Source organism: Myodes glareolus, chromosome 3 (genome assembly GCF_982192425.1).
Source record: "Myodes glareolus chromosome 3, mMyoGla1.1, whole genome shotgun sequence".
NCBI classification, from domain to species: Eukaryota; Metazoa; Chordata; class Mammalia; order Rodentia; family Cricetidae; genus Myodes; species Myodes glareolus.
The window spans coordinates 68,019,414-68,033,139 of record NC_142028.1 but is presented as its reverse complement, the minus strand read 5'-3'; the positions used below and the strand labels follow the sequence as shown (position 1 = coordinate 68,033,139).

At 43.8% G+C, this 13,726-nt stretch overlaps 1 protein-coding gene across 1 annotated transcript in view; it reads left to right on the top strand.

Moving 5' to 3' along the window:
- Clspn (claspin) overlaps positions 1 to 13,726 on the top strand; it is a 33,811-nt gene that overhangs the window by 15,680 nt on the left and 4,405 nt on the right. Inside the window, exons 11-21 of the mRNA XM_048434404.3 lie at positions 1,204 to 1,379; positions 1,496 to 1,560; positions 2,498 to 2,697; positions 3,022 to 3,176; positions 4,250 to 4,479; positions 4,940 to 5,051; positions 7,459 to 7,534; positions 7,917 to 8,014; positions 12,182 to 12,346; positions 12,450 to 12,571; positions 13,207 to 13,334. Of these exons, the coding sequence (XP_048290361.3) occupies positions 1,204 to 1,379; positions 1,496 to 1,560; positions 2,498 to 2,697; positions 3,022 to 3,176; positions 4,250 to 4,479; positions 4,940 to 5,051; positions 7,459 to 7,534; positions 7,917 to 8,014; positions 12,182 to 12,346; positions 12,450 to 12,571; positions 13,207 to 13,334 (1,527 nt within the window). The remainder of the gene's footprint in view (positions 1 to 1,203; positions 1,380 to 1,495; positions 1,561 to 2,497; positions 2,698 to 3,021; positions 3,177 to 4,249; positions 4,480 to 4,939; positions 5,052 to 7,458; positions 7,535 to 7,916; positions 8,015 to 12,181; positions 12,347 to 12,449; positions 12,572 to 13,206; positions 13,335 to 13,726) is intronic.

Below are 13,726 nucleotides of genomic sequence, written 5' to 3'. Positions count from 1 at the left end.
TAATAAGGACTTTTATATTTCTCTTTGATTGATATTGAAAAGAAATTGTTTTTATTTAGGTTAAGGTCTGGAATAAGTTCTCAGGCAAGAGGTCCTCCTAAATTAATCTCATTCCTTGTTAAAGAGGGCATTTATAGACGAGACTCTGGCCCTGTTCCATAGTAGCTTTTCTGAACCAGGGGAGGCACTGATTGGTTATACGGCTGTTATTTATAGAAAGAACTCTCCTATCTATTGAAAGGCATGGCTAGTATTTAACCCTGAGTAAAGAACGAGAAAGCGGTGGCTGGACTGGACAGCACGTCTGGTTGAGCTGGACAGTCCCTCACAGTCTGGTTGAATGTGATCAGCTGCCACCCTTCCTCTAGACTGATAAATCCCTTACTGCTTTAGAAAGATGCTTATCCAGTCTTCCTTCGTAATTCTGTAGCTGTTTTGGGAGGGTGAAGAGCTCAGCCAGGCATGATGACACACGCCTTTAATCCCAGCACTCAGAAGGCAGAGGCAGGAGGATCTCTGTGAGTTACAGGCTGTGCTGATCTACAGAGTGAGTTCAGACTAGTCAGGGAGTCAGACCCACATAGTGAGATCCTGTTAAGAAAAAACCAAGGTACCTGCCCCCCAGAATCAAAAAATAAAAACAACTGTGAAAAGTTTGTCAGGAGTGACATTGCTGACAACACCGAGACTGAACGGTTTCTCAGGGGTGGCACTACTGACGACACCGAGACTGGACAGTTTGTCAGGGTGACATTGCTGACAACACCGAGACTGAACGATTTCTCAGGGGTGACACTGCTGACGACACCGAGACTGGACAGTTTGTCAGGGTGACATTGCTGACGACACCGAGACTGAACAGTTTCTCAGGGGTGACACTGCTGACGACACCGAGACTGGACAGTTTGTCAGAGTGACATTGCTGACGACACCGAGACTGAACAGTTTGTCAGGGTGACATTGCTGACGACACCGAGACTGGACAGTTTCTCAGGGGTGACACTGCTGACAACACCGAGACTGAACAGTTTGTCAGGGTGATATTGCTGACGACACCGAGACTGAATTTGTCTCAAGTTCACCTTTTTGGACTTGAGATGTGACCTGTAACAAAAAAATTCCTATTTCAGGCTAAGAATGGATTTGTTTTTTATGTTTTTTGAGTTGTATTATTATTGTTTTTTTTTTTCTTGAATGGCATAGACTACAGAATTTCTTCTTGGTAATGAAGATACAGAAACCAAAGATGAAAAGGAGACAGACAAAGAAAATACAGATGGCAGTAGTGAAATTGGCAAGTGTGTTGACCTCTCTGTTCCCAAGCCCCTCTCCTCAGATTCCACCTTACTTCTGTTTAAGGACAGCTCTTCCAAGACAGGGTAAGTTATTCTAAGGAAATACAAAATTCTCTTGGATTTCTAAAGGCTTGTGTTTTTAAAGGTTTGTGTGTCTGTGTGTGGGTATGTGCACAGCAGTTTACTATTTTATCTTATAGTTACTTTCCGACTGAAGAAAAATCAGAAACTGATGAACACTTGGGCAAGCAGTCTGACAAACTGGGTAAGTAGTGGTTCTTAAGTAGGGTTTTCCTTTAGTTCTGATACATAAGGACCATAATCTCAGGAAACTTCCTTTGTTGTAGTTGTTGAGTATTATTTTGAGACAGGGTTTCTCTGTGTAGCCCTGGCTGTCCTAGAACTCACTCTGTAGACCAGGCTGGCCTCAAACTCACAGGGATCCCCCTGCCTCTGCCTCCTAAGAGTGACAGCACATATCCGTACATGTTGCAGTGACAAGGACTTCCAGGAACTGAAATGTCCTTCGTGGCCCATTTTTGGGGCTAATTTTTTCTTTTTAACATTGACTTATATTTTACTTTATGAGTATTAATGTTTTGCCTGCATGAATGTGTGTGACTGGTGCTCCCAGAGGTCAGAGAGGGTGTTGGGTCCCATGGAGATGAAGTTACAGATGGTTGTGAGCTGCCATGTGGGTACTGAGAACTGAACCTAGGTCTTCTGCAAGAGCAGCCAGTGCTCTTAACTGTAGAGCCCTTAACCAGTGTAGTGGTCTTCACTGGAAAGATGGCTATCTTTCTAACGCCTGGGCTACGTTTTATAGTAGATCAAGAACATGGTAGACATGAACTGGACATATGTTGGTTTGTTGATTGAGTGAAACATGAAATATTTCTATACATACATCAAAGAAATTAATGTAATTTGATGGACTAATAAAGACTGACGAAGGCCTTAGGCAGGGGAAGAGAAGGAAGAGAACCTCTAGGTGTCACATACGTAGCTCAGAGTAATGAGCCCTGATTATGCAATGCTGTTGTAGTAAATTAAAGTAATTTACCTTTAAGAGAATGATTTGCAGCCTAGAACTTAAGGGGTTTGTGGGTGAATTTTACCTGTTTTATTCTCAACTCTTTTTCCTAACCAAATGCCCTGTGCTGCTGTAATCATATTCCCTCCTATGTCATCTGCTTCTTCAGATGAAGATGACTTGTGCTCACTGCTAACAAAGGAGAGCAGCCACAATAGCAGCTTTGAGCTGATTGGCTCCACAATTCCATCCTATCAGCCTTGCAACAGACAAACAGGCCGTGGGACCAGTTTTCTTCCTACAGCAGGAGGATTCAGATCCCCTTCCCCTGGACTGTTTCGAGCCAGTTTGATCAGCTCAGCTTCGAAGGTAAGGTGGTGATAGTTTTTCTAATCTCCTCCTCCTTTTACTTCCCACATTGCTAAATAAAGTGTGTCCCAGCCAACCGACTCCCACCACCTTGGTACTCAGCTTATGTGTGCTCAGCTTTACAAATCCACCTCCTTCGTGTATTAACAAGCTTGCTTCTTGCCTAGAGGTATTTTTCCTTAGGCTCCTTTGACGATGCATTGTCCTCCTCAACTGAAGTTGCCTGAGAGTAGATGACATATTGCAAGTAGCAACTTCTGTTGTTGTCATGACACTGAATGGCATTTGTAAAATGTTTTGCTATTGTTTTTGTTTTGGTGCCAGAGTTCAGGAAAACTGTCTGAGCCTTCACTTCCCATAGAGGATTCCCAGGATCTGTACACCGCCTCCCCAGAGCCTAAGACACTTTTCCTAGGGGCAGGAGACTTCCAGTTCTGTTTAGAAGATGACACTCAGAGCCAACTGTTGGATGCAGATGGGTAGGTAGTTTTGTGTTTCTGTGGGTGGGAATGGGGCTGGGTGCTGCTTAATTTTGTTTAAAAATAAAATGAGCTTCTGTCACTCCATCTGTGCTTTCTCTTCTGAGAAAGAGAAGGTGTGCCGACCACTAGTCTTACATTGTACGAGCTTGAACGAAGTCTCCAGAAAATAAAATGTAAATAACCTCTTGCTGACATTCCAGTTCTCTGATTTTATTTCAGACACATAGGTCTTGTATTGTAAGCGCTTTCTGTGTTCATCCCCTGTGTTGTGATTGTTGGGTAGGATTGGGATAGAATGCCTATCCCAACCTTTGTGCCTCACCTTTTGACAAAGCCTCCCCACCCTCCTGAGGTTAGCATGAGGCTAACATTTGGATCTTGTTTTCTGGATTGAGGCTCAGTGTGCTGGTTACTTTTCTCATTGCTGTGACAAACCTGGCAGACAGCTTGAAGAAGGAAGGGTAATTGTGCCTTATGGTTCCAATGGACACCATGTGTCACACAGGTCAGGCACGGTGGCAGGAGCAGAAGGCGTGGGGCGCATTGCCTCCAGGCAGGAAGAAAGCAACGAATGCTTACTTTCAGCTCCTTTTCTCTTTTTCAATCAGCCCAGGACGCCAGCGCATGGAATAGTACCACCCACAGTTAGGGTGGGTCTTCCTACCTCAGTTAACCTAGTCTAGATGATCCTTTGAAGACAGATTTGTTTCCATGGTAATTCTCAACCCCTCAAACTGAAATTCACGATTCACATCAGCTTCTTTTTTGTTGTTTTTTTTAATATAATTTTTTTCAAAGTTACATTTCATTTATATTGTGTGCATGTGAGCACACATGTACCATAGTACACATGAGAAGATCATAGGACTCTTGCTGGAGTTGGTTCCTTCCACCATGTGGATCCTGGGGATTGAAGTCAGGTCGTCAGACTTGGCAGCAGGCACCTTTACCTACACAGCCATCTTGCTAGCCACATTCAACTTTCAACCTTGGTGTTGGAAATCAGACAGCTTTTACCTGTAGTTTTGTCTCTCCTCGGGGCAGTGTCTAACACTTCATTGTGCTTGTAGATTTTTAAACGTTAGAAATCACCGGAATGGATATCAAGCTCTGAAGCCTCAGTTGCCACTGGCCAGTATGGATGAGAATGCCATGGATGCCAACATGGATGAGCTGCTGGATCTGTGTACGGGGCAGTTTACATCTCAGTCTGAAGAGAAGGGTCAACCTAGGAAAGCTGACAAAAAGGAAAACATGGAGGAACTTCTGAATCTTTGCTCGGGCAAATTTCCTTCTCAAGGTAAATATTCAGTGAAAGTACCCAGATTCCCACAGTCAGACAGCTTACATCAGTGACCCTGCCCCTCGAGGTGAGTGCCCAGAAAACAGGCGTGCAGTCGAATCCTTAGTTCCTCACCTATACAGCTCTTGCTTTCTTAGAACGACAGTGTCAACTGAGGAACGTTCGCTTCGGCCGCATAATGTAGAACTTAAAGTTAACCTGTGTACTTGAACCTCATCTGGTGTACAGTAAATGTTGCATGCTGGAATAGGACGTAGACTGTGAGGTAGTTGGGTGTTTGTTTTGTTCATTGCTGTCATCCTGGGGCTTGGCACATAGTACGTATGATGATTTGTGAAGAGCGGATGGTGAACTTTCCTACATTTTCCTAAGAACTGAGTTGAGCTGGCCGGGTTTAGATGACCAGGGAGAGTAAAGGTGTCGTCTCCTTCTCACTGATCTATTCTTGTTGAGGTAGATGCCTCCCCTATGGCTCCCCTGGAGCTGAGCAAGCAGGAGAAGGAGAGCAGCGTGGATGACCCTATGGAAGAGGCACTTGCTCTTTGCTCAGGCTCCTTCCCAACAGACAGGTAGGTCTCAGAGATTGATGGGAACTTGGGAAGATAAAACCCTAGGATCCAATTACCTGGGTTAGCAATAAACTAAATAATTTTGGGAAAGGCAGATCAGAGATATTGCCTCACATCCATTAACTAAGTATTGGTGAAGATATTGAAAATCTCTGTTTGCCACTGATGAGCTGCTAGAAGAAAAGAGTATGGTTTCTCACAATTGATAATAGACTTATATCTGATCCAGCAACTCCACATAGGTTCAAAAAAAGTCTAAGTGGTAGGTGTGGTAGCACTGGGAAGACCGAGGCAGGAGGATCGTGAATTCCAGGCCAGCCTAACCTATATATTGAAATTCTGTCTCAAAAGAGAGACAGACACACAGACTTAAAAGCAAAAATTGAAGTGGGCAGGTGTGGTGGTATGCACCTATGACTCTAGCACGCAGATGCTGAAGCGGGTAGAACATCTTCAGCTATGTAGAGAGCTCCAGGCCAAGTGAGTGACATGGGATAGACCTGCCCCTCAAAACCAGGAAGCCTGGTATAGTTTATGCCTGGAATCCAGTATTCAGGAAACAGGGGCAAGAAACTCAGAAGTTTAGGACCAAGTAAATGGCTCAGTGAGTAATGGTACTTGGCTTCAAGTCTAAAGACCTGGGTTTAATCTCTTGATGCCTAACATGGTAGAAGGAAAGAACTGACTCCCACAAGTTGTCCTCTGACCTCTATATGCAGGCAATGGCATGCATGTAGTTAGAGATGCACATGCTAGTCTATGTATACACATTAAATAAATAAACAAATGTATAAAGGCCAAATTCAACTACATGAACTCCTTTTTCATAAATAAATAAAGCAGACTTTTATAGTTTGTGATTAACATTATTTGATAGTAGCCAAAATGAAGAGGGAATGCAGTGGTCTGCTGTCTTAGTTAAGGTGATTCCTGTAATAAAACACCAGGAAAAAAAGCAAACAGGGGAGAAAAGGGTTTATTTGGCTTACACTTCCACATCACTCTTCATCATCAAGGAAGTCAGGGCAGGAACCTGGAGGCTGGAGCTGACGTAGAGACCATGGAGGAATGCTGCTTATTACTGGCTCGTTCCCCATGGCTTGCTCGGCCTGCTCTCTCAACACCCCTGAGCCCCAGCAAACATTCATTTTTACAATGCCCTACAGGTTTGCATACTGCTCTATCTGATGGAGGCATTTTCTCATTTGAGGCTCCCTCCTCCCTGGTGATTATAGCTGTGTCAAGTTGATATAAAACTAGCCAACACGTCTGTAAATACAGTGTATACACACTAAATGGCTTTAAAAGGAAGAAACTTGTTCTTGTCATCTGAGAGTAAGTTTTCCCTACTCTGGCCTGGAGTTCACTATTAGTTCAGACTGACCTCAAACTGGTGATCCTTCTGCCTCCTCTTCCAAGTGTGTACCACCATACCCAGCCCAACAGGAAGGAAATTCTGACACACATGCCTCAACATGGAGGAACCATGAAGGTATTATGCTAGGAGCAAGAAATGTTCGTCATAAAGGATAGATACTGTCTAAGTCCACTTCTGTAATCTTTGGAATAGATAGGGTTTTTTTTTTTTTTGTTTCGTTTTGTTTTTGTCTTTTGATTTTTCGAGACAGGGTTTCTCTGTAGCTTTAGGGCCTGTCCTGGAACTAGCTCTGTAGACCAGGCTGGCCTCGATCTCACAGAGATCCGCCTGCCTCTGCATCCCAAGTGCTGGGATTAAAGGCGTGTGCCACCACTGCCCGACCTGGAATAGGTAGTTTTATGTAGACAGGAAGTGAGATTTGATGGTGACTGGGAAGAGAGGATGGAGATGTCTGACGGATGGAGAGTGCTTAGTAGGCACTTGACTTTGGAGACTGCTAAGAGGATCAACATACTTTTTTTGTTCTGTTTTGTTTTGAGATAGGGTCTCCCTATCTATTCCTGACTGGCCTGGAATTCACTATATAGACCAGGCTAGCCTCAAACTCACAGAGATCCGCCTGCTTCTGACTTAATGTTGGGCTTAAAGATGGGTACCACCACACCTAACTAGTATGAATATACTTAATAACTTAATAATTAACTGTATTTTTTGTTTTTGAGACAGAGTCTCACTGTATAGCTCTGGATATTCTGAAACTGGCACTGTAGACCAGGCTAGCCTCAAACTCACAGAGCTCCTCAAGTGCTGGGATTAAAGGCGTGCACCGCTATGCCTGGGTATGACTGGGCTTTCTAGCTAGCCCATCCCGGGCCTCCCTATCTCTGCCCTACGAGGCTGTAATTGCAGAAGGCAAACTATCTTGTTTCCTGTTTCTTAAGAAATTGTTGGTGTTGATAAATGTCTTAAATCCTTCACTTAGCTTGCTGCTTGTAGTTTGCTTTAGTAACTCAGTGACTTGTCTTCTAGGGAGGAAGAGGGTGGAGAGGAGGAGTTTGGAGACTTTCAGCTTGTTTCAAAGGAAGATGGATTTGCTAGTGATGAGGTGAGTGAGTGTGGCAGGAACACAGCCAAGCTCCATACGCTGCTTCCCTCGGGTTCTTACATCATCAGCTCCTGAGAATTTTGAGTTTAGTGTCTTACTAGAAGCAATGTCCTAAGATGAGGGTGAGGACAGAACTTCACAAATCCTCTTGTTCCTTTTTGCTTTTGTCTCAAGGTACTGGAGCTTAAACCCAGGACCATGTGCCTGTAATCCCAGCACTTGGGATTATATAGCAAGACCCTGTCTACAAAATAAATAAATTTAAGAACAAGAGAAAGAGCACGCAAACTTTTCTTATATGCTCACAGCAGGACAGCATTTACTTCTTGTGATCCATGTTTTTATTGTGTGCAACTCTGCATGTGATATTGTAACTTTGCAGGATGAACACAGTGACTCTGGTGATGAAGAGCTGGCCCTGGACCAGGAGGATGATGAGGAAGAGCTCCTAAAGCAATCTGAGAAGATGAAAAGGCAAATGTAGGTGTTCTGTCTATTCCTTCAGCTTCTAGACAGTTCTAAGTTGAGGTATAGCTTGCTACCTTTTTATATAAACTTGCTGGTTTGGTTTCTGCTTTTTAAATTACACAAACCCTTTTTGGACTCTGGGCAAATGGATGACTTTGCAGGTAAGGTATTTCCTTTGCAACCCTGTCTAGGTTCAGTCTCTAGATCTTGCAGTGAAAGGAGGAAGCCAACCCCCAAAAGTTGTCCTCTGACCTCCACACCTGTGCCATGGCACTCAAAATAATAGTTTTAAAAAATTCTTCTATGGCTATTTCTTGAGTACTTAAATCACATCTATACTAAATACCTGATTCCTCCAGACCTAATGACACTCTCGGTAGCATTGCTTCCACGCTTCTGTCCTGCATGCCCTCTTTCTGCTCAGGTGTGGTCTGCCTGTTGGCTGGATGAGTACTATTATCATGTAATCCAAGATTACAAGAGCCGAATCACTTCCTATAAACGAAGGACCTCGTAAATAACTGACATTGTCCAGAACTTTGTACCTATGAATTGCTGTCATTCCTCATTTTCTTGATTATCATCTTGGACAAATGGCCTATTTAATTCTTTTATTTTTAAAATATTTGTCACTCTGATCATGAAAGTTATACATTTTAGAGTATTCAAAAAAATTGTATGAAACCAGACATGATGGCACATGTCTTTAATCCAAACAAACACTCAGGAGGCAGAGGTAGGTGGATCTCTGTAGGCCAGCCTGGTCTACAGAGGGAGTTCCAGGACAGTCAGAGCTACACAGTGAAACCCCATCTTGAAAAAACCAACCAAACAAACAAAAATATATGGGCTGGGAATATAGCTCACTTGGTAGAGTGCTTGCCTTGTATGAATGAGGCCCTGAGCTTGATCCCCAATGCCACATACACCCAAAAATTAGGTGGGTAGGTAGGTGGGTGGGTGAATGGATGATGTACCTACAAATTTACAGATGGACAACCAGATGGGTTGGAAATGTAGCTCAACAATAGAGCACTGCCTGATATGCACAAGACTGGGTTTATCCCCAGCACCATCAGCATGAAGGGAAGGAGCGGGAAGAGGGAGGAAGGGAAAAAGTAAGGCAGTTATTCATATTGATTGGCCAGAATGTATGTGCAAATATTGATAATAATTCCTTCATAACTTTTTATGCAAATGTTCTTACACAATTTATATTTAAATAATTTCCCTATATGATTAATTTTGCATCTGGACTTTTCCTCCTTGTTGCATATTCATAGTTTTTTTTTGGGGTGGGGAGTGTTGTTTTTTTTGAGACAGGATTTCTCCATGTTGCCTGGGCTGTCCTAGAACTCATTCTATAGACCAGGATGCCCTTAAACTCAGCTATGCCACCACTGCCTGGCACATAGTGTTTTATGATTTTAAAGAAGTTTCACAAACGTAACTCTAATAAATATTTGGTAATGTATAGCGTGTGCATGATTTTTGGATTCATATCCAGGATGTTGGAAATTTTTGTTGGCTGGTAGAGGTCGCAGTGTGCCGTGGCCTGGCAGCTTTCTAAGCTCGGCAGTATGGAAACTCCCTCCCTCCCAGCAAAGCTTCCTGTTCTCTACCCAGCCTTATCTAAAGGGTGTCCCTGTGCCTGGAGGACTGACCTTATCTAAAAGCTGTCTCTAAAACCAGATGTCTGTGTCTGAGTCATCGTTAGCTTGATCCTTGGCACAGATCCCTGCTGAGAAGACCTGTGCTGGGAGTTCTCCTATAGGACCCTACTTCCATATGCTAAGTCTTGTTATTGGAGTGTGCCACTTAATGGAAATTAGGGTTTGTCCCCAGGCTCCCCAATCCTATATATTCCTTACATTCTGTTATAAAGTTGAGGTGATTCACCGAAATCTGTCTCCTGGGGACCTTGCTCTGTCTGTGCTCATTGGCCCTTGTTGCCCCTTCTGCCTCTTTCCCCTCTTAGACTGATGGCCAGCAGGCCGAGAGGGAAAGAGAGCCCCCACACCAGGACATCATATTGATCTCTATTAAATTTATACTGATCTTTCAGCCTATTCCGTTCTCTTAAGATATAGTGGGTTCTAATTTGTCACCTGTCGCCTTAACTTTTCTGTACAGCTTTAGGTTATCCGCGGATCTTTTCCCCTGAGAGGCAGTGGTTGTTACACCTTATTTAACTGCAGAGGTCTTTGAGTCAAATTTTGTAAAGAATGACAGCCACGGCTGACCTGCTCAGCAACATTGCTCAGAAGACTGGGAAATCTAGTGGCTAGTGGCCCTTGAAGGAATTCCACAGGAAGCCTAGGGTTTAGAGGGGAAAGACAATACAAATACTTGGTTCAAAGGTCATCTTTCAAGCTGGGTGAGGTGGTGCACACCTTTAAAGGAGGCAGAGGCAAGAGCATCACTGTGAGTTCCAGGACAGCCAGGGCTATGTAAACAGACCCTGTCTCAAAAAAAAGAAAAGAAAAGAAATCACCTTTCAGACTCACCAAATTTCTGCTTCTTGTAACTATAGATAACAAGACTTTGAACCCAAGGTCGATAGCCACCTCCTTCTCAAAGAGAATGAAGTTAGAAAGATTGCTAAGCCGGACTGGTGGTGCAAGCCTGTAACTCCAGCTCCGTGGATGCTGGAGTAGAAAGATGATAAGTGAAAGTCACCCTGGCCTAGGCAGCTTGTTAGAGATGTCTCAGAGTGTAAGAGTGGGGCTGTAGCTCAGAGGTGGGATGCTTGTCCAGCATGTGCAAGGCTGTAGACAAAATCCAGCACCACACCAAAAAAGAAAATAGAAAAGACTATAGTAGTTTTAATCAACAAGGAATCTTGCTCTATGATCTTACTGTACCATACTGTTCTCTAAGCACTGACGAGCTTAAATACAAAACAAAAATTAGTTTGATCCTTCCAGCAGGTATTCCCAAAGGTGTAGGAAGACACTGAGATTGTTTCTGGGACTGGGAGGCGGCTCTGGGCGAGACTGACAGCTGTGCAAGCCCAGTGACCTGAGCTCAGTCCCCAGAACCCACACATTGGGAGGAAGGAGCCAAGCCAGACAGCTGCTGCTAAAAGACAGGAGAATGGGGGACTAGAGAGGGGCCTCAGTGGTAAGAGGACTGGCTACTTTTCCAGAAGACCCAGGTTCAGTTCTTAGCACCCACATAGTGACTCACAGCCATCTGTCACTCCAGTTTCCTAGGGTCTGACATCCCCTTCTGTCTTCTAAGGCACTGCAAACATGTGGTATACAGACAGACACTCATACATACAAAATAATCAACAAATTCTAAAAGGGCTTGTTTGTTTGCTTACTTGGTTTTTTTTAAGAGAGTCAGAATGACCTGGGAGCTTGTGGGCCAACTAGCTTGGAGTATACAATGAAGCAGCTGAAACAAAAACCCTGTCTCAACAAGGTGGAAGACTCTAGGATTGACTCCTATGAGATGTCCCCAGACCTCTGCGTGCAGACACACAAAATACATTTTAAAAGTTTCTGTCAGTGGGATTACTCAAGCTAGGCTGAGTGCCACCTGCTTGTGGGACCTTGAGTAACTGCTTGATCTCTCTGAGCCTCCTTAAATGGTTTCTGTACAAACATCTCTAGTTCCTTCCAGAACTAATGGCATCTTTAGTGTTATAGCTTCAGTCTCCTTGTGTCTTAAATATTCTCTTTTCTTAACTATACAGTGGCAGAGGTGAGAGTTACTGATTCCTCAGATAATAGGGTAATTGCATCTGTAAAGTACAGCTGTTAGTACATGGTATGAATTAAGTGATCAACATTTAAATATCAAAAAAGTATTTGATATGTTATCAAAATGTATAAATTTAAGCTTATTGATGATTCTACATTCTGCTTTTCTTTTTATTAGTTTTTTGGCTATTTCATACATGTATACACTGCATTCTGCTCACATTCATTCCTCTGCCCCTCACTGTCCCTGCCTCCTGACAGCCGTCACCCCACCCCCTTTACCCCACCAAGCCCATCCTGATCACATCTCTGTTTGTTTTTGTTTTTTGACTTACTGGGTTTAATGAGGGCCACCCCCATGGGGCTTATCCATTAGAGCATGAAGAGTGACTTTCTGCTTTTCTTGGTGTATCCATATTCTGTGTATGTATCCATTGTCTAATTTCTAATCTTTCAAATTGTTTTCTAGGAGATTACAGAAATACCTGGAAGATGAGGCAGAAGTGTCAGGAAGTGATGTGGGAAGTGAGGACGAGTATGATGGGGAAGAGATTGACGAATATGAAGAAGATGTCATCGATGAAGTGCTTCCTTCTGATGAGGAACTGGAGAGTCAGATCAAGAAGATACACATGTTAGTGTCCCAGCAAGCCCCTCTCGACATTAGGGCACCTCAAGGCAGCCATTTTGTCAGCGGGAAAGTCGTGGTGTTGAGCACCTTGTTTCCACTGTTACAGGAAAACCATGTTGGATGATGACAAGCGACGGCTGCGGTTATACCAAGAGAGGTACCTTGCTGACGGGGATCTGCACAGCGATGGGCCTGGACGGACGAGAAAATTCCGATGGAAGCACATAGGTATCTTGGTCCTTTACATACAGTTGGTATGTAATGTACATGTTTGTTTCCTGTCAGCTGCTAAATGGCAATCAAAACTAAACCAGAGATGTAGCTAAAGATATAGCTCAGTTGGTGGAATGCTTACCCAGAACACAGAGGTCCTGAGTTCCATCCCCAGCACCACATTAGAGAACAACTGGGCACCAACCAGGCAGAGGTGGTGCACACCTTTAATCCTAGCACTCGGGAACCAGAGGTTGTTGGCTCTGAGTTTGAGGCCAACCTGGTCGACAGAGTGTTACAAGACAGTCAGGGCTACACAGAGAAACCCTGCCTTGGAAAAAAAAAAGGGGAAAAAGGAAGGAAGAAGTCACCCAGGCATGGCATGCTTGTAATCAGGATCTGGGAAGTAGAGGGAGAACCATCAGGAGTCGAGATCGTCCTTAGTTCCACAGCAAGTTCAGTACCGACCTGACTCCTTGCAACCCTTTCTGAGGTAAAAAGACGCAAACAGGAAACGTCGCCATAGCTGTAGCCATCGCTTCTGCGGCTGGGAAATGTCTGTGTCAGCGTACAGCAGCTGTAGGCTTGTTTTATGTCTGTCTATCGCTTTGAGGATTACACACTCTACGTGCCTTACCTCTTCCCTCTAGATGACACCTCCCAGATGGATCTGTTCCACAGAGACTCTGATGACGATCAGGTTGAAGAGCAACCTGACGAGACCGAAGCCAGGTGGAGAAAGGAGCGAATCGAACGAGAGCAGTGGCTTCGGGAACAGGTAAAAAGCATCCAAGAAAATTGCCAGTCTTAACTAAGATTCAGCTACTACACCTGCCATGAAAACTTAAGCAGCAACAACCTAATCCTTTAATCATGGGTTGTTTTTGTTTTGTTTTGTTTTGTTGTACTGAAAAGATTGCCATAGTCAACTCTGTCTAACTGTCCAATTAAAAAATATATGTGTTTTAGGACTGGGCGTTGTGTTGCACAACAAGTTGTATACCAACACTTAGATGACAGAGGCAGGTGGAGCTCTGTGAGTTCCAGACCAGCCAAAACTACATAGTGAGACCTTGTCTCAAAATAAATAAATAAAATAATATTTTTCAAATTATGTATATATGGGGTAGGGGAGGTGCATGCAAGTACAGTGTCTGTGGAGGCCAGAAG